The 22,939-nt window shown below is 33.5% G+C and overlaps 3 protein-coding genes across 4 annotated transcripts; 1 reads left to right on the top strand and 2 right to left on the bottom strand.

Moving 5' to 3' along the window:
- Window positions 1-1,913: 1,913 nt before the first annotated feature.
- Window positions 1,914-2,676, bottom strand: LOC146884498 (uncharacterized). The gene is made up of 4 exons (XM_085675504.1): window positions 2,666-2,676; window positions 2,393-2,560; window positions 2,124-2,217; window positions 1,914-2,054 (listed from the first exon to the last, which is right to left on the bottom strand). Exons 1-4 carry the CDS (start codon window positions 2,674-2,676, stop codon window positions 1,914-1,916), a joined length of 414 nt encoding a protein of 137 aa, XP_085531630.1.
- Window positions 2,677-2,941: 265 nt separating this feature from the next.
- LOC114191947 (BolA-like family protein) lies at window positions 2,942-9,972 on the top strand. Its single transcript, XM_028081421.2, has 3 exons — window positions 2,942-3,331; window positions 3,423-3,490; window positions 9,636-9,972. Exons 1-3 carry the CDS (start codon window positions 3,065-3,067, stop codon window positions 9,799-9,801), a joined length of 501 nt encoding a protein of 166 aa, XP_027937222.2. The 5' UTR covers window positions 2,942-3,064; the 3' UTR covers window positions 9,802-9,972.
- A 1,133-nt stretch (window positions 9,973-11,105) lies between these two features.
- On the bottom strand, window positions 11,106-21,029 carry LOC114191539 (P-loop containing nucleoside triphosphate hydrolases superfamily protein). 2 transcript variants are annotated; one of them, XM_028080763.2, is made up of 7 exons: window positions 20,208-21,026; window positions 19,231-19,539; window positions 17,871-18,154; window positions 14,848-15,879; window positions 14,043-14,211; window positions 13,052-13,209; window positions 11,106-11,609 (listed from the first exon to the last, which is right to left on the bottom strand). In XM_028080763.2, the coding sequence occupies exons 1-7, from the start codon at window positions 20,851-20,853 to the stop codon at window positions 11,367-11,369; spliced, it is 2,841 nt and encodes a 946-aa protein (XP_027936564.1). In that variant the 5' UTR covers window positions 20,854-21,026; the 3' UTR covers window positions 11,106-11,366. The 2 variants fall into 2 exon arrangements, with proteins under 2 accessions (XP_027936564.1, XP_085532004.1); XM_085675878.1 differs by lacking the exon at window positions 11,106-11,609 and adding an exon at window positions 11,616-11,814 and having other exon boundaries at window positions 20,208-21,029.
- Between the last annotated feature and the right edge of the window lie 1,910 nt (window positions 21,030-22,939).

The following is a 22,939-nucleotide window of genomic DNA, read 5'->3' on the forward strand; positions in this document are numbered from 1 at the left end:
TTGTTTTCCTTAAATTATTATATTTTTAAATTGAATGTTCTACTATTCATCTTATAATATATATTAAAACATATCCAATGATAAAAAAATTATTTGAAACAAACAAGAAACTTTCAATTATGAAAAAAACTTGTTGAGTGGGCAGTTTCAATTTTACAAACATATAAACACTTGCAGTTCATAACGGATCGAAATAAGAAAATAAATGTTGGCAAAACTATAGGGTTTTATATATTAATTTAACCTATAAATTTTAAACACAAGTTATACAAAGGATTAAATATATTTTTAATTAAAATTTATTTTTATTTGAAACTTAAGTATATTTTTTTTCAAACTTTAAAAATATATTGATATACTTATTTTAAACTAATTATATTGAATTTTTATTTTATCTGACAAACACATCTAATTGTGTGTTTTTTTAATGCCAACTAAAAACACATTTAATATATTAAAAAATTAATATAATTAAGTTAAAATAATTATGTCTTTCATTTTTTAAGTTTAAAAATTAAAATAAAAACAAAATTATAATCTCACGTGAAAATTCAACCTAAAAATATATTTACCTCTTACCTAAATTACTGTAGCAAACTTGCATTTACATTATTATTATTATTATTATTATTATTATTATTATTATTATTATTATTATTATTATTATTATTATTATATATTATTATTATTATTATTATTATTATATATTAGTTTGAGCTCAAGTGCTATTAATTCTCACATTCCTTTTTAATTTTATATAACTGCTGTGCTGCAGTTGGTGGCTTCGGTAGGTAAGGATTTGGTGGTGGACCAAATACTTGGGTGGTAGTTGGTGGAATTGGTATATTTGCGATGTCTTTTTAAAAATAGAGAAAAATAAAATATCCCTTATAGTTTTTACTCTTCTTCTTGAATATATTTTTGTTCACTTATAAACGTGTGACGAATCTTAATCGATATCTATTTAATTATTATTATTATTAATAATATTAATATACAGGTTTTTACTATCTCGTGTTTATTAAAAAATAATTAATATGTATTGATTAATTATTTTTATATTGAAAGTTAGAATAATTAAATACATTAATTAAAATATAAATATTTATAATAAATTTATAAAGACAAAAATGTTTTTTTAAATTTTTAAATAATAACTTTTTTATACAAATAAATAACTTTGGAATTTATAAAGTCTTTACTAAAGTTAAAGAAGAAAAAGAAAGTAATTGATATGCTAAGAGTCAATTTGGTGAAAATTTCAAATATGAAGGTTTAATATTTGAAAGTATGTTTTTAAGCTTTTGTGGAAAATAAAATAAATTCTTCAAAGTGATGAAATTATTACACTTTTTGTGGAAAAATTCTGCCTTCCTACTACTCTTTCCAATTAATTTTTTTTTTTTTAGAATATGCTTTATGAATGATAATTTGCTCATTGAATGGAGATAGTGGTAAAGATAAGAGCAACAATGAAAGAAATTTTGATTTGAATAATTACCTATAAGAGACAAGTTTTCTAGGAAATGATTGTTTAGGAATATTTGAGCATGATTTAAATTATGTTAATTTAAGCTTTTTTATGTTTAACTATATTTAATTTTAACAACATTAAAATATAATTATTTATTAATTATTTATGTTTTAACTTTTATTGATAAGTGTTAAATAAAATATTAACCACACATGTATAAAACTTATAGATATTTTTATTCTTTAAATAAAATAAAATTGTATTAATAATTATTAACTCAGATTTCATTTAATATCACATCTAGCTATGTATTTTTGTAAGACTAAATGTGTATTAATTATCTTAACCAATTCTTTTGTGTGACACCGTCCAAATCACTATGGGAATACTTTACAAATAGTACTATTTGTATTACATTTAATTGTGGAATTGTGGTGTATTACATGTACAGTAGAGCTGGAGTAATTAGCTCATACCCATTATTACCATCTTCATCTTCATCGTCAAAATCCCAGCTCAAATCATCTTCCTCATTTCCGAAAATTGCACTCTTCACGAGCTTAGTTCTCGCATCCTCGACCTTCAGCTTATGAAGCTTATAAAAATATCTGGTCTAGAAACTCTCGTGACTAGTCCTACTAGGTACAACCTTCTCATAAATTTTCTCAACAACCTCATTCTCTTCAAACAAATCCCTAATATCCTCCTCCTTCTTGTCTAACTCAAACCCTGATTTTCGGTCACTAAAATTTTCTAAATCCTCAAGGTCCTCTAAATAGTATTCACATATACCATTTCAAATCCAAACCCCGATAACTACTACCACCACACAACAATTCTTGCCAGCATTGCTATTGTTACTGTCATAATTGATCGAATCGAATGAATCAAAATCAGAGGCTAAAAACGAGTCCTTACCGTGAGAGATAATCAGTGTCGTCGAATTCCAAACGGTGATGTCGATCGATGTCGTCAATGGCTTGGCCAACGAACTCGAGCGACTCCTGCACCAACGTCGAGTACGCCAGAAGGTCCTTAACGACATGTGAGGCAGCTTCGCGGATCACTGTTGTCTCCTTCCTTAGCCTGCATAATCCCTAATTGCAATGTTTGCTCCCAATTTTTTAATTTGAATCTAATTACTTAAAAGTCTATTATCGTTTAAGATTATATCATTCCAAAGCCCTTCACCCTTTCTCCATCTCCCCTTTATGTATTTGGTCTGCCTTTATACATTTTTAAAATAAAATTAAATAAAATATGTAAAATATAATATTAATTTAATTTAATTTAATAAAATATATATTAAATTTTATTTTAATCAAATTTAATCTAATAAAATATAAAATTTTAATTTTCTACGAATAATGTTTATCTACCTATATTTATTTATGACATGTATTAAATCATATTTCATTATTAACATTATTTACTAATAATACCCATTTAAAATATTGAACATGTAAGCATGGATATTTTTGCATCATCCTGGTAGAGAGGAAAGGAAGGGCACCGCGCGTGGTTTATCTATCCCCATCCATTTCCAAGAAGAAGAAAACCAGCGCAGAGGAGATTGGAGATAGCATAAAGATGCGATCTCTGGTGTTCTCGCTCTCAGCCAACACCAACTTTCTGCGCCAAGCTCTTCCTCTTCTCGTTAAACCCTACAAAACCATTCTCTCTCCCACTGCTCTCACCTCCACATCTGGTTCACAATCCCTCCTTTGCAATACTCCACTTCTTGCACCCCTCAACCTATTCCCCACCAGTCCTCTTCGCAACTTCACTTCACGCGCCACCCATGTCAACGACGCTGGCTCCGTCGACTTGCCTCTTATTCAGTCCATGCAGAACAAGGTATTCTTTCCCACGCATAACAACCTATTCAGTCCATACAGAACAATATTTTCTTACACATCTTTTATTAAATGTCAATTTTCCCCAACAGATAAAGGAACAACTCAATGCAGAATCTGTCACCGTGAAGGATGCTTATGGCGATGGTCGGCATGTTAGGTGAGATTTCCTTTTAACCGATGAGTTGAAATTTTGTGTCTTAGAATTTAATTTAGTCTTTTAATTAAAGATTTTTTGGCAGGGATTAGATATCCTCTAAAACATAGAAACTGAAATGCAACGAAGTGCTTAAGAGCCTCAAAAGGCAATAAACTAGTAAACCTCCCTAATCCTTATCAGAAATGCAACTCTTAAAATAGACCATGAGCTGAACACCAGAGAAAGTCCACAGACTGGATAACACAACATATATTGTTGCAAACAAAAATCCCTTAAGAAGTATACACTTTGCTCCTCTCACTAACACCCCAGAATGGTCTTGACTATTGAGCTGTACTCCCAGGCCTATTGGCGGATGCCTTCATTTTCATGACTAAACTACACAAATATTTCTTGTTGAGTTGCATCACGAGTTGGGTAAGGTTCAAATTTAAATATAACTATACCAGCAACCTTGTATCGGTCAACATCAGAATACCTAACAATTTGAGTTTTTCTTTTTTCTTTGTAAATAAGGTTTTGTCAAAAGCATTCTTAATATATGTTTGGATCCACATATCTGCATTCCTATGGTCTTAACAGGGAAAGTTTAAAAGTTTATAAAGGCAGTGTGAAAATGAGTCACAAAGAGATAACATAGGTTACCAACTAACTTTAAGGATCTCCCAAGGTCTAAATACAACTCTCCTCGGTTAGGTACAAGTTTAATACTTGGATCCATTGGTGTCTATTAGCTTAGCTTCTAACATTCCCGTTGTTCTAAAATATCTCGAGCATATTTGCTCTGCGATATGACCAAAACACCTTGGACTGAACAACTTTAATACCAAGGAAGTATTGCAATTGACGAGGTTCTTTTATCTGGGAATGTTAAGCAAGACATTGTTTCAGATCTTTATCATTATTTGTGATAACACTTAAGATTAATAATAAAGAAAATATATTTTAGAGGGCTTGAATATGTTGGGTTTTTAATAAACTTAAATGTATTAACCATTATAAACTAACCGTTGTGAGTGGTTAATGCACTAGCCGTTGGAGTCTAGGTAGTTAATGAGTTAGCCGTTTATAGCCGTTTACAGTCGTTTATAGTCGTTGGGAGTACAATGGTAAGGAAATGTGGGTCTATAAATATATTATGTATTGTATGAATAAACAACAAGAGGTGAATAAAGTTTTTTCACAAGATTATAGAGTTGTTGTCTAACAAAGTGGTATCAGAGCCAGTTAGCTTGAGTGTTTGAGTGAAAAAAAGAGAGCTAGAGAGCTTGAGTGCTTGAAAAAAAGAGCTAAGTGTTTGAGAAAAAAGAGAGTGAGATGGCTAGTCTTACAAACAGTATTTCCCTGCCCAAGTTGACAAAGGCTGTCAACTATGACAATTGGAGTCTCAAAATGAAGGCCCTTCTTGGATCCCAAGAAAATTGGGAGGTGGTTGAAGATGATTTCGATGAACCAGCCAACACTACAGGTTGGTCAAATGCCCAGTTGAAAGTGCTGAAAGACGCACGTGTGAAGGACAAGGCAGCTTTGTATATCCTGTACCAAGCTGTGGACGAGTCTGGCTTTGAGAAGATTGCAAGTGCTAAATCTTCAAAAGAAGCGTGGGATATTTTGGAGAAGGCGTATAAGGGAGATGACCGAGTGAAGCAGGTGCGACTTCAAACACTTAGAGGCAAATTGGAGAGCATGAAGATGAAGGAGACAGAAGGAGTAGCCGAGTACATTACTCGGGTTGAAACTGTGGGAATCAACTTAGTAGAAATGGAGAGACGTTGCCCGCTAGCCGAGTTGTGGAAAAGATTTTGAGGTCTCTAACGGATGACTTTGAGAACGTGGTGTACGCGATTGAAGAGTCCAAGGACTTGTCAATGCTCACGGTTGAAGAGCTTGCCGGGTCCCTTGAGGCGCATGAGCAGAAGAAGAAGAAGAAGGTTGAGCCACTTGATCAATTACTCCAAACGAAGATGTCAATTAAAGATGAGAAAGCTTAGAACACTCAAGATAGAGGACGATATCGAGGAGGTATAAGAAGTGGTCTTGGTGGTAGAAGTCGAGGACAAGAAGAGAAAGAACAATCCGGTCAACAAAATTGGCACGGAAGAGGACGAGGTCCATGGAGAGGAGGTCAATCAAGCAACTCAAATGTTGAGTGCTTTAAGTGTGGCAATAATGGCCATTATGCAAAGGACTGTTACTCAGGCAAGTGTTTCAATTGTGGTAAGTCTGGACATTTTGCCAAAGATTGTAAATCTGAAAGTATAAAGGAAGAGACGATCAACCTCACAAAAGATGTTGAAGAAGAAGCAACATTGTTGATGATGGCGCGTAGCTCGGGAGCCGAGCATAAGCAAGTGGTGAACTCGACAAGAAGACCGAGTAGCATGGAGAATTCAACAAGAAGGCTGAGTATAGTTGATAACTCGACAAAACAGTCGAGTAGCGTGGATAGGTCAGCAAGACAACCGAGTAGGTTGCATAGGCTGGTGAGACATGTAGATAACCCAAACAGGGTGGTGGAGCGTGTAGATACCCCAGACAACATGGTGGATCATGAGACCAACTCGGTTAACTTGATGGAACGCCTACATAGCTCGATAAGTTGGTGGAGCGAGTGGATTACTCAGATATCTCGGTGGAGCATGTGAAAAGCTTGAGTAGCTCAGAATTTGAAAAAGAAAAGCTTCTAACCCAAAGGTTAGAGATTGCAAAAGGAGACTTGCAACAGAGTATTGAAAAGGAGGTTAGAGACAATTTAATTCTACAAGAAAGCGTAGAGGGAAGGAAACAAGCTTTGCAAAAGCGGCACTTGGAATTTGAAGAAGATGTTTCAAGTTTGCAAGAACAATTACAAGTTGAGAAGGATCTGAGAGTTGCACTGGAGGTGCAAGATGAGAAGTGGCTACTTGAAAAGGATGAGGAGATTGAGCACAACAATACATGGGTGTGGTATGATCTTTCAAAAGGAAATCGGCCTATTGATAAGAATTCAGTTAATGACAAGTCGGCCACAAAGACAAAGAACCCAATGAGTAACAAGTCGGTCAAAGAGAAGAACAAGTTTGCCAGTAAGGATGTAAAAACTGAGAGAGCAGAGAACAAGTTAGTCACAGGGAAAGCGAAGTACAAGTCGATCATAGATAAAGTGAAAGGGAAGTCAGTCATGAAGAAAGCAAAGAACTTAACTATTCATGAAAGGGACAAGCATAGTGTGAGAAGAGTTATTGCACGTTGGAAGCCGTGATGAAGAATAAAGGAACAAAGATGGAGAATAAAAGAAACATTTAAGTTTAAGGGGGAGTTTTGTTGAGTTTTTAATAAACTTAAATGTATTAACCACTATAAACTAGCTGTTGTGAGTGGTTAATGCACTAGCTGTTGGAGTCTAGGTAGTTAATGAGTTAGCCGTTTATAGCTGTTTATAGTCGTTGGGAGTACAATGGTAAGGAAATGTGGGTCTATAAATATATTATGTATTGTATGAATAAACAACAACAAGAGGTGAATAAAGTTTTTTCACAAGATTATAGAGTTGTTGTCTAACAAAGTGTTAACAAAATACACCTCTCTTATGATCTCATATTTATAATTATAGAATTTTGATACAATGAGAAGAGTACAAACCAAAGGTCCGAACTAGAAACTTAGGTACAAAACTGGGTACAACTCATAGGTACAAAAGGTAGTAGTTTCCAATACAACTACTTTCTACCCGAATTTAATATTTATTCTAACAATGTCAATGTCATTCACATATGTGTGGAACCAAATACACATGGGGAAGATTGTATACAAGGGAACGAGGATGTAGTTTTTGCTATCAACGACTCCATTTTGAGGAGTATGAAGACATCAAGTTTGATGAAGCATATCATTGGATGCCATGGACGGTTGGAATTGGCGAGACAAGTAGTCACTATGAAAAACACATATGGATGTATCTAATTATGTTTTATTTCATTAGAAAATGTTTGCTAGATAGGAATCAACTCTAGTTGATTTTTAACTAACCAAATTGAACTGTATTTAGAATAATCATTAATAAAAGACACATAATATTACTTACATTAAATGGACATTATTACTTCATCAAATGTACATAACATTACTTACATTAAATAGACATTATTACTTTATCAAATGGTGGTTGATTAGCGCCTTTTTTTTTCTGCAATACAAACAATTTCTTGATTGAAAGGCAAGTAACTTAATAGAAAGATAAGAATGAATATATATATATATATATATATATATATATATATATATATATATGTATATATATATATATATGTATATGTGTACAATAATAATAATTATCCATTGTTAGCATTCATTTGTTGGTTGTTGCTACAAAGTCAATAGTGGTAGTAAGATGGGATTTATGGCCCAACCAGTGTTATCAAATTTCGGCCATAGCAGCGCCATGGTGGAAATCGGCGACGGCGGCTGCTTTGTGCATATCGGCTGACGAATGCGAAACGGCGATGGCGGGAAAAAACGGAGTGGAGAAAGGAGAAGATGAAGAGAGACCACCGGGAGAAGAAACTCAGCAGCGGCAGCGCAACATTCTTGGAGAAGAGAAACCTAATCAGCTAGGATATATTTATTCTTTAAGGTTTAAAACACATGGATTGGGTCAGGTCCAATAACATCTAATTTAACCTAAGAGGCACACCTGGGCAGCAAACAGGTTTAACCACATGGTAAAAAAGATTTAAAACACATGGTAAAGAAGTAGATCAGGCCCAATAAAATTCAATTTAACCTCATATACACACAATAACCCTCTCTCTCATTCTTCTTCTGCCTCCTCTACCCTTGTTGTTATTGTCACACATTCAATGATCAGGACAACTTAAGAACATCCCACAAAATACACCTATTTTGCATTATAATTATATTTCCGCCATAACCCAATATTGATATCCGATATAACTTTATAAAGGAATTTTAGATATCTGATATTTTCCGTTATCTGATATTATCCATCGATAACACTGGCCTAACCTCTTGAACCATAACCTAATTCAAGTGAAATAAATAGATAACAAAATTTCTCATTCTATTTTGTTTTCTTATGAACCTTTTCATCCTTTACCTCTTAAAGTTTTTGGGTCTACATATTTTTGTTCATAATTTTAGTCCTGGTTTTAGTACATTATTTCCTAGGTCACACAAATGTGTCTTTTAGGATTCACTAGATCACAAAAAGATTATAAGTGCTTCTCTCTTTTTAACCGTTATTTTATCTCAGCAGATGCCACATTCAATAAATCTTCTCTTTACAAAGTCTCCTTCGTGTGTGTCTCTGTTTACCATGGTCAATATTCCTGTTAGTATAACTCATTACCCGTTCAAGCAATGGCTCAAGAAATATGTCAAACTTTTATGACTGAATATTATATTGGAAGACATGAAGATAGATTGGGATGAACCTATAAGGTTATATTATGATATTTAATTTGCGATTAGTATAACTCATTACCTTGTGCAACATGATAGAAGTAAATGTATTGAGGTAGTCAAACACTTTATCAAGGAAAAGCTAGACAGTGGCTTGATTAACACTCCATGTGTGTCCACTCAAAATAACCCTGTAGACATACTTACCAAAGGGCTGAACCGAAAGAATTATTGTGCTAAGTTAGGAATGAAGAACACTTACTCACCAACTTGGAGGAGTGGGGGAGTGTCAAAATTGTGGTGCTCATTGTGTATTTTGGGAAGTTTTTTATGGAGTATATAATTGGTTTAGTACTACAACTTACAAGTATTGACATCTTTCATTTTTAATACAATAAGAAAAAAAATTACATTCTTAGTACAATAACTTTAATTTTGTTAATTTTATTTGAACTTTGTTAATGGTTAAGATAACATGTTCGGCCTTTTATAATTGTCACTTGTGTTTGTTATAAGAATAATTAACGCTAATATGCAACTATGCTTGAAAGAACCACTAAAGATTTTAAATTTATAAAGCAGAAAACTAAACATAAAAGGTTCCTTTCAAGAATAATTGTATTTTAACATTAATTTTTCACTTAATAAAAACACATGACAATAATTTTTGTGCTATTAGCTGCTTTTGGGACTTTGATCACAGCTTGGGTGGGACATAACCCTAATATGTGGTGTGATGTTGCAGTATTGATGTGGTATCTACTGCCTTTGAGGGACAATCAGCCGTTAATAGGCAAAGGATGGTCTATAAAGCTATATGGGAGGAGCTTCAGAGTGTAGTCCATGCAGTTGATCAGATGACTACTAGCACTCCTGCTGAAGCAGCCGCACGAACTGACAGAGGATCATGAGAGCATACTTTGACTTCTTATTTACGCTCTTTATAGATTTTTGCATTGCTGTTTTCTAGGAATGAATTCCTAATTTTAAACTACCATTACAGTATTTCACATGCTACTGAACATCAGGTTTTCAATGCCACACATCCTTGGAGTTTCTACGTTAAATAATTTGGCAGTCAATTACTTGGCCAATCTTACTAGGTGAGGTCTTTTACATGGATTAAATTAAATAAAAATAATGCAATAAAACTCCATGGACAAACCTATTGACATCTAGATCCTTAAAAGTATTTGTCCATTCCTACTATCCTACATGATCTTATAATTAATTAGACGTGATTAAAATCTATGTACTTTCTTGCTATTATAAGTTCTTATTTTTTAAAAAGTTTCACTAAATATTGATATTATTCTCAATTATTGTATAGTTTTTCTCTATAATCATGATTCTATATATTTCATCCATCTATATGAAAATATGATAGTTATTTAATAGACTTGGGTACACGTAATTAAGTTTGTGTAACAATTTTTTAATTTTATCGTAAAAAATTATTAAATCAATTTCTATATGTTAAATGTTATTGATTTAGTTCTGATTACCCTGTTACGGTCTCAGTTTAATTAGTATAAATGTTACCTATTTTAATTTGGTCACTAGGATCAAATTAAAAAGGCACCACCTATGTTGATACCACTGGGTCTTAACACTCCATTAAAACTTGGCAGTTTCATTCATAATAAGTATTTAAGTTATATTTGTTATTACTCTCAAGAATGGTTTACACAACATACATCTCACACAAACTCTATAAAAAGTGTTCGACCAGGAAATACTATTTTCACTTAAACATTCTCCCTATTTAAGTATTAGAGTCCCTATTTTTATTTAAGTATGAGTCTTTTGCTGTATCTTCCCTAGGACCTTACCCTTGACTTACAGGCGCAAAATCCAAACCTGATAAGAACATTTTACATTATGCTGAACAAAAAAAAAACAAAAATTTACATATATAGAATTTAGTTAGCTTTTATATACAATGAACAATTAAATTTTGGAAAAACGTGAAGATAATCCTAGAATGTATGTTTAACCTAATTATTTTAGTTTGGGTTTGAAATAAAACAAACAAATAACTATATTAATTTACATTAACTTAATTAGTTACTTTATATTATTGATTTCATCATAATCATGTTTTTTGTGTTCGTTGGAGTCGATCCAATCCTGTAAACACGTCCAGAAGTAAAAGATCACAAAATATAAAACATTCAGTTTCTTAAATTACACATGATATGAAAAGTCAGGTCTGTAATGTGAAATCAACCATGCCATTCCAATTTTGAGGGTTTCAATGAGCTTTTGTTCCCGATTGTCATGCACGTGCGGTACTTTATATGCTACACAATATTGAATTTATGAATTGCTATACAACTATACAAGTTTTCACGACACGAAAGGAAAAAAGAAAAAAAAAAAAAAAACTATTCACCTGTACTTCCCGTCCCACATTAAATACCCATAGAACAATTGATAGGTAATTTTTAAATTTGTTTCATGCTACTATTGCACACTAATTAATGGAAGGTAATATTGGATTCATCCCAAGTCCGTATCCTCCAAAACTACCTGGCTCTGCATGCTTCACCCTACCAAAGTGTCTAATATGACGAAGAAGTCTTGCTAAGAAGGTATTGTGGCATATAGTCGAGCTGTCACAGACCAAAGCTACATGTTTGCGTGCTCTTGTGATGGCAACGTTGATTCTTCTGCTATCCCCGAGGAATCCAACAGCTCCCAATGTGTTTGATCGAACCTATTTTATTATTATTATTGTTAAAGGGGCAACACAAGTACTAATATGTCAGTTCATATGGAAGACGATAATCAAATTGTTTTTCAAATTCAGAATCTCTTACATGGATTACGTATCTCAGGATTTGAAGGTTCAATAATCAAACTGGTAGTGGTAACTAATCGTATGTCTCACCAATCATTAAAGAATAACTTTACATAACATCCTATATGCAGAAGTTAATTATGAACAAGTAAAATGAGATAGTGAGTAGAAGAGGACATTATGGAAGCAATGCAGTGACAGTATCAATTTTTAAGGAGTGAGTTTACATACTTCAGAAGATGGTGGTTAATGACATAGAATCGAGGTGTCCTATTGACCAAGTGATTAAATGTTTCATCCTTGTTATCACTATGTTTTAATAAAAGTAAAAATAAAAAATTCTATTGGGTCCATGTCCATATTTCAAACCCAAAAAGCTCTTGCATAAGGAAGCACAAGAGAAATAAAAACCATTCTTTTAAATGTGGTGACTAAAATAAACATAAGATGACTAAACTTCCGTTATTGAAAAGAGGGTATATGATGAAATCTTCAATAGTAATAGGATGTAAGGGACTTCATTTAACTGGCTTCATCTTACTCTAAATGTTGTACTGTGATCATACTTTAACTTTCACATGTTTATTGATACTTTCCAAACATTTATTTTTGGGAAAATTGCACTACCTCATCTTAAAGTCCTTTTAAATGATACTCACAACCCCTTTAATTCGTATAGGACAAAACTTACATTCACTACTATAGGTGCTCCTCAATTATATTTAAAGTTTCACCTTGGTAATATGCCTTTTTATCAAATGCATTACATATTACCAGAGTAAATCTCTGAAAATGATTGAAGAATAGCACCAACAGTACTGTAGGTACTGTATGTAAGTTTTTTCCCTTTAGATGGACCTTTACTCTGTAATGTCATTTTAATAATGTGACACAAATACTCCTTTATTACTCCATTTTTTTTCCAAGTGTCAGATTGTGTGTGTTTTGAGTTCAAGATTAATTAATTTTTCTAAATTATATCCTTACTTTCCATCTAACTTTTAATTAATTTACATACTTATCATAAAGAGTGGAAATGAAAAACAACTCATGCATTTATTGTATAGTATAAATGAAAAGGCTAAATTAAGAACTTCATAACTATATTAGGGAAAAAATTGTTTTTCTTGGTACGTGCACAAAAAACTTATATGATACTTAAAAAGAAACAAGTGTGGTATTGTATAGGGAATGATTGTATTTTGAAAACTAGAAAGGATATAATTGTCATTTAAGAAGACCTTAAGAGAGGTAAGCGCAATTTTTCTTTTAATTTTTCATTAAGTAATAACTTTCTTTTATTTGCTAACCAGAACATTGTTGAAATAATGGATCTAAAAATTGGATTTGGATCATACCATCGATAAAATTACTGCATCAGCTTCCCGACCTTGAAAACTGTCAATGGTTGCAACCTCTGTGCCTGCGGCTTCGGGAAACTCATCAAGCCTGTCCCTCAAAAGTTGTACTTGAGCAACATAGGGGGATTGCACGGCAATAGCAGCTGGGCTAACACCTGCATTTCCAGTTCAAATTAACAAAGAACTTACATCAGCAAACACAAATGACAAATTGAATCAAAAGATTTCAAAAATGTGAAAGACAACTTACTTTGCTAAAATATGATAACAAAAAGTGATATGCAGTAATATCATTTTCTTTTTCCTTGGATTGAAAATACTATGCTCAAATATTAAGGGGGGGATTGCACCGCAATAGCATAGTGGTTAGGTGAACGCCGCATTTCAGATTCAATTTAAAAAGAAAATCTTACATCAGCAAAACAGAAAATAAGGTTTCAAAGCTTAAAAGCCTGAGTGCATTGTGAAGTATGATGACATAAAATAAAATGCAGTAATATCCTCTCTTTTCTTTTTCTTGGATTAAATATAATATGCTTTATATATTAATGAGGTTTTGAAGCAGTAGAGAGACGCTGACACTATTTTTTCTACTCTTTCTATACATTCTTAATTATTGTGTGAAAACCTAAACTTTGACATCCGTTACTAGTCAAGACGGTTAATTTTAGATATCGAGGAATGAATTAATTATCTATTTGTAACAGTAGATTTTGGCCTATAAAGAGAACAGACTCATGCGCCAAGGTATGGACGAAAACACCCTTTGGAACAGACCACATTGGTCTAATGTTAAAGGTCCATTCACTATAGTAGTTGGGCCGAGGGGTAGTGACCAATGTACCATTTATTGCCCGCCTGTCATCTTTCAATCTTAATCATTGAGTTTTGTTCTTGCAATTTCTTTGTTAATCGTAAAACATTCACAAGGGAAAATGTTATGTTATAAGCTATTGCCGAAATTGAAACCTTAGTCAAATGTCATTACCAGCATAAATTAAGGAAAAGACATGCTGCAAAACTATCTCAGCTTCTCCTTCATTATAAAGTGAGCCTGTTCCAGCTGGGTCTAGATGCTCTTCGCAACCAACTGACAGACTTCCATATGGCATTCTGGTATCTAACAATAGTAGTGGGCATTGTGTTATCCAGGTAGGCTGCAACAACAGAAAAGTCAAACTTTCCATCCCTTTAATAAGCAAAATATGGCAAAAGTAAAACAGTCCATATAATTGCAACAAACAAGAAGCTAATCTTTCATTTGCTACATTCATACAGTAATGCTTGATAAATCTCTTTCATGAAAAGTTGTCTTTTGAACATTTGTAGCATTATATTGTCTATCGAGTTCATCTTCAATACAAAGGTTAAATCATAAGGTCTTATTTTAATTTATGTGGGTTTCCACAATGACACATCACTCTTAAGATCTTACAAGTTTTGCTCTAATGATCAGGTCCGGTACACTTTTTTATTTACACTTTAATACAAGTAAAACCTATGAGAAAGTGAAAAATAATGTTTTATTCTTATGATCCAAAGTCTTATCTAAGACCCTTTTAAGACCTTGTCAGGGTAACAATATCAAAGAAGCATGATACTGTCTAGAAAGATTTGTTTTGTAGAATGTTCATAAACTACTTGAAAGATTTTAAGTAGCATCTCTAGAAATTAAAGACCGGCAAAATAAAACAGCAACAGGAAAAAGGGTTTGAGACACATTAATTAGAACAAGATGTAAATAGAAATCCTCAATTCAATGAAAATGGAGATATCATTGATGGGCATACTACCTTAACGAAAGGAGAGTCTACAAGAAGATGAGAAGATACAGTCTCAGAGGACTTCAACAATCCTCCGTACATCTCCTTCGAAGCCCAACTAGAAATAGCATCATTCATTCGATATTGTGTAGTTAACCTAGTGGTGAGAATCCCTTCATGCAAAGTTGCAGCTCTTTCCAATAGAGATGTTCTTAGACCACCTTCCAAGGCCTTTCTGGATAGTATGACAGGAGCAAGTTGGCATTGATCACCAGCAAGAATACACCGCTTACCTTGCAATATAGGAATCCAACAAGAGGGTTCAATTGCCTGTCCAGCTTCATCTATGACGACCAAGTCAAAAGTATCTAGTCTTCGAATCAAAGGGTCAGCTGCTCCAGTATTTGTGGCAAGCACAACCTGAGCACTGGATAGAACTTCATTTACTATCTGTTTTTCCTTTTTCTTCAGTGACCTTCCCAGCTGCTTCAGAAGTTGACGTATGCCAGCAGCTAGTGAATCATCCCTTAAACAATGTCTTAGATCTTTTCTTAGATCTGACTTCTTCCTCTCATACTCTTCTCGAAAACTTGCAAGCTTAGCATTTACAATTTCTTCCAAAGACTTTGATCCCACTGTTTTTGATATCCGGGCTGGATTTCCAACCCGCACAACATTTAATCTGACATTTGAAAGTTTTTCAACCATGTTATCTACGGCTGCATTAGTAGGTGCTGTAACAAGAACCCGTTCACCTTGCTGAACAGCACATGCTATAAGATGCTTGAGCAAACCAGTCTTGCCTGTTCCGGGAGGGCCTTGGATAACCAACACAGGCCTCTTTTTATTCAAACCCAACGCAATTGCTCTCCGTTGAGAATCATCAAAGCTGTCACTTCCTAAAATTCTATCAGATTTTTCTTCTGCCCAGTCGGCGAAATTATTCTTCTCTAGCCATGCAACATCTTCCGCATCTCCAAACAGAGTAGCAACAACAGAAATCGAAGGATTCTTCTTACGCAAACCATTCTTCTGAAGCAGCATTAGAGCTTCACAGTTCCGCTGATAAAGTCATAAGCTTTATAAATTATGTGTATTTACACATAAATTAAGTGAACTAAGCAGTACAATTGTAATGAAATTAAAAAAATAGAACCATCACTGTGAATTATCTTAATTATATTAATCTGTACAAAGCTGAGATCACCAGAATGTAAAAATATTTTTTGGCAGAAAAAGTAGGTGCTGGGTAGTTAACACCTTTTAAAATATCACAATGCCTGACCTTTCCATAGCAAGTGGCAGAATGTTGTAACCACATGACATGTTTTACCCCACAACTCAAAATGGTAATTGAATTGATTACTACGTATTCACTTTATCAACATATAATAGTTAAGTTATTCACTTTCATAGACCACAAGAGCACTGAAGAAATAAGTTCACTAAGGACAATTAATACTATTTTTCAACCTCGAAGGCAAAGGAAATAAAGCAAAAGTTAAAAAAAAAAAAAGGTGCTGATCCATGTTTTATTAACAGACTAGGTCATGCAAAACAAATAAAAAGAAATAAGACAGCAACTGCAGGCAACAAACTATCCACTATAAAATAAAGTTGTTGAAATTATAGAAAAGAAATAGAATATTCTGAAATCAATATTGATTTTATATGGCATAATGTCACACAACATTTAACATTGACCCTTATCTATATTAGTACAAGACTCATAATCTGGATTAAATGAGGAAATAATTGATGAAAATATAAGCAAATATGAAAACAAATCTCAAGAGATAATCTAAGATATTTCAAATTACTCCAAGACATCCAGATTTTTTCATGCACTCTTCTAACAGAAGTAACTGAAGGATAGTAACTAACAAAGAACATCATTTACAAATTATTTCAAGGCTAAAAGTACATATGTTTCCGGATCAAATGCAGTTGATGTGCAACTTAAAACTTTGAAGTAATGAATGACTATTCTTTAGAAAAAGAAACATACACTTTTTAATCATGGCTTAAGACTACATACAACGTCTTTTTGTATCTTATCACCAAATCATGCTTCCTAATTATTAACAGAAATATTGACAACACTAAGTCCACTGGAATTTTTCAGTTCAATTCTTATTGTTTCCATCACAGTTCAATAGATGCTCATGTATGATGAGCGATCAACATATAATAATTAGAACAGAATATATAAGTATTATTCATACATAACATCAGCAATCCCTTAACCCCTAGAGCCCCTTGGCAAGGCAGAGAAGACAGCTATAATAAATCTAAGATTTAACTTAAGTAGATCATAGAATTTATTAAATACATCGAGACATACATGTTTCTTTTTTCATAAGCTTGGGGAAGACCTACGTAATATAAATAAGAAATTTTGAATCAACTAACTTCCACAGCTAGCCAAGCAGACAAGAGAGCAAAGTCATTATGATAAAAGTGGTCAGAGGTGATAATCTTTCTATATTGTCAACTGTCAACATCGTAACATCAACTTTCTAGTAGTAAAGAAGTTGTGGACTAGTATTACGAAAAGGAAGATGCATATTGACAGTTTATATAGTAAATATGTTCATTAGTTGAATTAACTAATTAATAGTTGACCATTTTATTTTTGTCTTTAGATACTGATGATTTTATTTTATTGTACTTGACTAAATGCAAATAGTAGACACTCATTACACCTTGATTTGGATCTCTACTCAAAACTTCTTAGCCTCAGCTTTCATAGAACTCATTGCACCCTTTCGCAATTTTTTCACAAATGTTTCTTAGAGCCACAAAAAATTTTGGTAAACACATAATAAAAAATGCTAGCAACACGCTCTTTTGAAGACAAACTATTATTGGATAAAAATTATAGGAAAACAAATATTTCTGTGTTCCATTCCACTTCCTATTTAATGAGTCCCTCTCATCTTACGATTTTGTAATTTTCAGTAAATTTTAACTAACAGTAGAGAATGTGTTAGAAAGAGAGAGTGTGTTGTTAAGAACACTAATCCAAGAAATCTAAAAATAGATTGCAATACCTCATAGGTAAGTGTATCAGCCAGTCCTTGAATACGGTCAATGCGCACATTCTTCCCAAATAGTTTAGAGAATGTAGGGTCACCATGGCGTGACTCTAAAGCAATTGTAATACTACAGCCATCATCTCCAAAACTGTTTACAAATCCTTGTATGCAAGAAGTTGTAATTGCACCCCTGCTGTCATATGTTCTTACACAAACCATGTCTCCAGGTGAAAGAGCAGTAGGTGGTAACCGGTGGTTCCCTTCAACCTTGAATAACACCAAATGCATTCCCCCCAGTCCTGTTTACAAAATGAATTATGACCATAGCACGCAGACTGGATTTGAGTACAAGTTACAAAGACTAAATTCATATAACTAGCATCCTATGCATGCATCCCATCAGTTAAGACAAGATGCTTATGCATCATATAGACGTCTACATATAGCTTATTGATTTTCTTAGGGTTTTTAACTTAGACTATAGACATCCAAGTGATCGAAAAGACCACACGTAATTATGATTTACATTCTAAACCTAGATGAGTAAAGGTTCATCTAGGTCTAAATCTATGATTGGGATTGGGACTTCAGTATGGAGTACCTAAGTCCCAAATCGAGTGTGAGATGTTTGGCAGAGTACTTAAGTGTTTGGTTCTATCTCCTTATTAGCAAGGTTTTGAGGTTGTGTTTCCAAAGTGTTTGGGTGTTTACCATTCTACCTTCCACGTTTATCTACTTCCTAACCTCAGTAATATATACTTTCACCCAATATTAGATACAGTAAATCAAGCATGTTCAAGTGGTTTTAGTAAAGATATCAACATTCTGCATTGGGCAGCCCTGGTTTGCTGACAGGCATGATCACATAATGATTGGTGAAGAATGTCAAGATAATCTATAAATGTTTTAAAGAACTAAGACAAATGTTGACAAGCATGATCACTTTGCAAAGAACAAATTGGAAAACCGAATTGAGTCTTTATTTCATGACTGATTTTCCATTAAAAACAATTGGGTACAATAAGCATAAATATCAATAAAATCAACAAATATAAAATCTTGAGTAGATGCAGTACATTTATGAGGCTTCCTCAAAATGAACAAAAGAAAATGGAGATATATCTCAATAACTGAATTGATTGGAAAACAGACTGCGAGTATGTTTCACCAAGATGTTTTATATAGTCCATATCTAAAATATTAATGAACTTCCTGTAGTTTACTACATCAGATCATATAACTCATTAGCATGTGAACTGTTCAACTTCTTATATAGCACACCAACATAAAGGAAAGACTAAATTTTAGAAGGAAGGTCAATGCAAGGTCATAATTTGTCTGAATAAGTGAAAAGAAAAGAGAAAAAGGAGAAGACCTGTAGAGGTACTGATGGCATTTAAATTACAAATGGTGTCGCAGTGTTCTTGTTGAGGCTGGCTATGACTAACCAAGAAATCAAGAGGTTTTGAAGAATCAGAAACATCATCTGGTTTAGGAACGGCATCCAATTCCTCCTGAGTAAACTCCAATTCAGCATCCCTTTCGACACAGAGTAGTTCTGACATGCGATTGGTGAATTCATCAATCCTGTGCTGTATTGCTTTGACCTTTCCCAAGTCCATTCCTAAAACACCTTGGACACTCTTGGGTTGTGCTATCTTTCTCACAACTGCCCTATGCTGAGCTGTAAATGAACCATTAGACAGTAAGACCATTTATTTTGAGTTAACAGAAACTGATAGAAAAATCCACTCCCATTGAACACGGATCAAAGATATGAGATACACACAAAGACACCACAAATAGAAACAACACAGCTTCATCTTAACACATTTTTTTTGTAATCAAGTAATTGGTATGGAATATTCACCAACTTTACCGATGACTCATCTCTGTCCTAATCACTGTTTTTTTTCTATCAACGAGGCTCGATCCTGAAAATTTGTCCATGGGGACCGTATCTCGTATTTTTTATGTCATAAGATTACAAGTTTTCTCGACGAAAGAATCATCTCCATTACACGACGGCTCTCAGTCAGAGTGTAACTCATTCTTCAGGTTGAAGGTTTTTCTCACCCCAATAACCTCTGTTTACATAGTAGTGAATGACTTATACAGACTCTGAATAAGCAACAAGTAATTGTTTCTCAAAATTCCAAGAGTCACCCCCTTCATAAATTGTAGCAACAGTTGCAACCTTTCACTTGTCAACTTATTAGATCTTGAATTCACATTAGAAATTTGAATTGATTTTCTCAGCACAGTTGGCTCAGGCGGAGGGAGCACCGAATGCATAATATAGTAAATTAATTTTGATTAGTAAGTGTTATGTAAGGAGAAATAAAGAGAAACCTGAATTGGCGAGCTGCTTAAGCAGTTTCCAAGACTTGGTGTCCCGCCAGTCCTGAATGGAGTTGTCGTTCTGCAGGTCTTGGAGAACAGCGCGAAGCTCCCTCTGAAAATGGTCGAACAGAGTGGGGTAGTGCGTGCAGGCCTTCAAGCAAACACCTTCAAGGCCAATGGGCATAGGAACAGCATTGAGATAGGGCTGTGCCTGCATAATAAAAGTGAGACCCGGTCCCATGCGCTCCCACAACTCCATCTCTCCCTGCATCTCCGCCGCAGCTAAATCAGATGACATGGCCCTCATGCTGTCGCGAATCCATCTCGTAACACTCTTCCCGAGATCCTTCTTCCCAATTGGGTCTCCGTTGTGATGGACAGCAGCAGCGTCCTCCACCACCACCTGAGTCTCGCAACTTCTTCTTCTCCTTCTTCTGGTTTTAGAGTTGGTGGAAACCTTGGGTTGGCTGGTGTTAGTAGCGTTCGGAATTAGGCGATAGAGTCGAAACGAAGGGGGGAAGGAAGAACGCAGGTGGGTGGAGGCATTGTTACAAGGGAAGTGGTGAGTTGGAGTTGCAGTTGCAGTTGCAGCAGGCCCCAATTTGGGCGTGGGTGGGACTCTGCCACAGAAGAAGCAAGTGAGCGCAGTTTCCATTACTGCAACTCAAGAAAGAACCATGGTATTACTAACTTGACTCATTCAGGAATTACTAGTAGAGCATAGATTTTTGTTGGAGAAGCGGCAAGAATAAAAAGATGCCATGGCGGAGAATTTGAACCGCGAACTGCATTTGAGGCGTGGAAGGAAAGAGGCTTCGTTTTATTTCTTTTTCTTTTCTTTTTCTCTCTTCGTTTATTTATGTGACACGAGTGAAAAGGAAAAGTAAGAGAAGGGCAAACTCAAGATCCCAGCTCTTGCTCTAATTGGCTCCTGCGATTTTGTGGCCTCACGTGGCACCCTTTAACCCTTCTACTTCCTGCTCACGTGTTTCCATCCCAACCCAAAGCTTTTTTATTTTCAGAATAATAAATTATTGAGCTGTATTTTAATATTCGCAAACGGTCACTATTTCTTTGTTTTTTTTTTCTGAACTCACTATTGTTGCGCCTTGTGCGCAATTTCTTCCTTCACTCGTTTTTTTCTCTTACACCTCATTCTTGAAAATGTGTATTTGACCCCATTTTTTTCTTTATTATTCAAACAATACTCATTGCCGGCATTAGTTGGTGTTCTTACCTGTGAACTCTTGTTTTAGACAATACATTAATAAAAAGTATTGTTGAGGAAATGAAAGTTGTATAGGTGTTAAAGTTACTTAAGTTTTTCAGATATACGTTTTTTTAATTTTGAACGATTTTAACAATTATGAATTTCACATAGATTTTTTTTAGTTATTTATGGATTGTAATTTTGAATTAATTAATCCAAAATAATAATTTCATATCCCGTGAACTTAAGGATTACACTATTTGAAAGTCAATTATAATTTCAACTTTTAAATTGTGAAATTCCTAAATTATTTTCAAAACATCTGATTCAAAAATATAATTTAGTTTTGGACCATGTAAAGTGGAGATGCATTCTAAACTATGCAATATAAAGTAAATATATTATAAATTATATAATTTAAAAAAATATTTCAGATTATATAATTTAAGAATATATTATATTAACATTTTGAAATTTCTCATATATCTTCTAATTCCTTGCATCTTCAGTGCCTTTTGCGTATTTATTTCCACTTTCCTTTTCTTTATTACCTTTCTCTCTCCATTAAATATATCTTTGTTGACTTTTAATTCATTTATCATTTAATCTCTTCTTGTCTACAAAATTTATTTGGGAGAATTTATAGTTCAAAACTTTTTCCAACCTTTTCTCTCGTTATCATTTGTTTCATTTTCTATCTTAAATTTTTTACATTATTGATCATTTTAAACGCCCCCTTATTTTCTAGGTAATTGTTTTCTGTTTCTAATGAAAATAATTTTTAAAAGGTTAAAATATTTTATTGGTCTTTGTTCAAAAATTTTAAGTAAGTCATCATATTTTGATTGTTCCAATTAATTTTCTATTTCTAAAAATATGATGAAATTTGGTAATTTTTGTTAGAACGGTATATATAATGACCTTAACTCATGTGTCAGTTTTATGTGTTTTTCTGTTCAATGTCATGTGTAAAGTAAGTGTGTTGCTACGTAGAGACAATGTGATGTGGTAATATTGTAGTACCAGTATAAAATCTTAATTTAGTCCTTATATTTATTTTTTTATTCAGTTCAATCCAATTTTTTAAAAATATTTGCATTGGTCAAGTGTCAATGTAGTATTAGTGGCATTTTTGAAAATACTTGTATAACTATAAGTTTCGTTTCTACGAATAATCTAAGTTTACCTAAGGTTAAATTTTTAGAAAAGTTACTTCTCTACCACAATATTTGTAGACTCATGTTCCTCAGAACCCTTTCTTCTCATGTTTTCTCTTCTCTCTTGCTTTCTCTTTTTTAACAAAAATAAATGGGAAAATCACCTTGTTTATTTATTTCAAACTGGTATATATACATATTGGGTGCATTATTTTCACTAATTCCTACTTACAAATTTGCTTAAGAATATTTAGTCCATAAATGGATTACTTGATTCTCACCCAATAACATAAATTCTCAATATATCATCAATCACATAATTTCCTAAGATATCAACAATTAACTATAACACCAATCAACATAATATATAAGCT

This window comes from Vigna unguiculata, chromosome 7 (assembly GCF_037176805.1).
Source record: "Vigna unguiculata cultivar grain cowpea cultivar isolate G323 ecotype 2 chromosome 7, ASM3717680v1, whole genome shotgun sequence".
In the NCBI taxonomy this organism is placed as follows: Eukaryota; Viridiplantae; Streptophyta; class Magnoliopsida; order Fabales; family Fabaceae; genus Vigna; species Vigna unguiculata.

Excerpts from the sequence above, each read along its gene's own strand:
- LOC146884498 (XM_085675504.1), bottom strand. Across the intron at positions 2,218-2,392 it reads GACACTGATTATCTCTCACG|TGACCGAAAATCAGGGTTTG; the intron begins GTAAGGACTCGT and ends AGAAAATTTTAG. Across the intron at positions 2,055-2,123 it reads TTGAGAAAATTTATGAGAAG|GTCGAGGATGCGAGAACTAA; the intron begins GTTGTACCTAGT and ends CATAAGCTGAAG.
- LOC114191947 (XM_028081421.2), top strand. The coding sequence starts at position 3,065 with ATGCGATCTCTGGTGTTCTCGCTCTCAGCCAACACCAACTTTCTGCGC. Across the intron at positions 3,332-3,422 it reads TTCAGTCCATGCAGAACAAG|ATAAAGGAACAACTCAATGC; the intron begins GTATTCTTTCCC and ends TTTCCCCAACAG. Across the intron at positions 3,491-9,635 it reads GGCGATGGTCGGCATGTTAG|TATTGATGTGGTATCTACTG; the intron begins GTGAGATTTCCT and ends GTGATGTTGCAG.
- LOC114191539 (XM_028080763.2), bottom strand. The coding sequence starts at position 20,853 with ATGGAAACTGCGCTCACTTGCTTCTTCTGTGGCAGAGTCCCACCCACG. Across the intron at positions 15,880-17,870 it reads CTGATACACTTACCTATGAG|CGGAACTGTGAAGCTCTAAT; the intron begins GTATTGCAATCT and ends TGACTTTATCAG. Across the intron at positions 11,610-13,051 it reads ATGCAGTAATTTTATCGATG|GTTCGATCAAACACATTGGG; the intron begins GTATGATCCAAA and ends ATAATAAAATAG.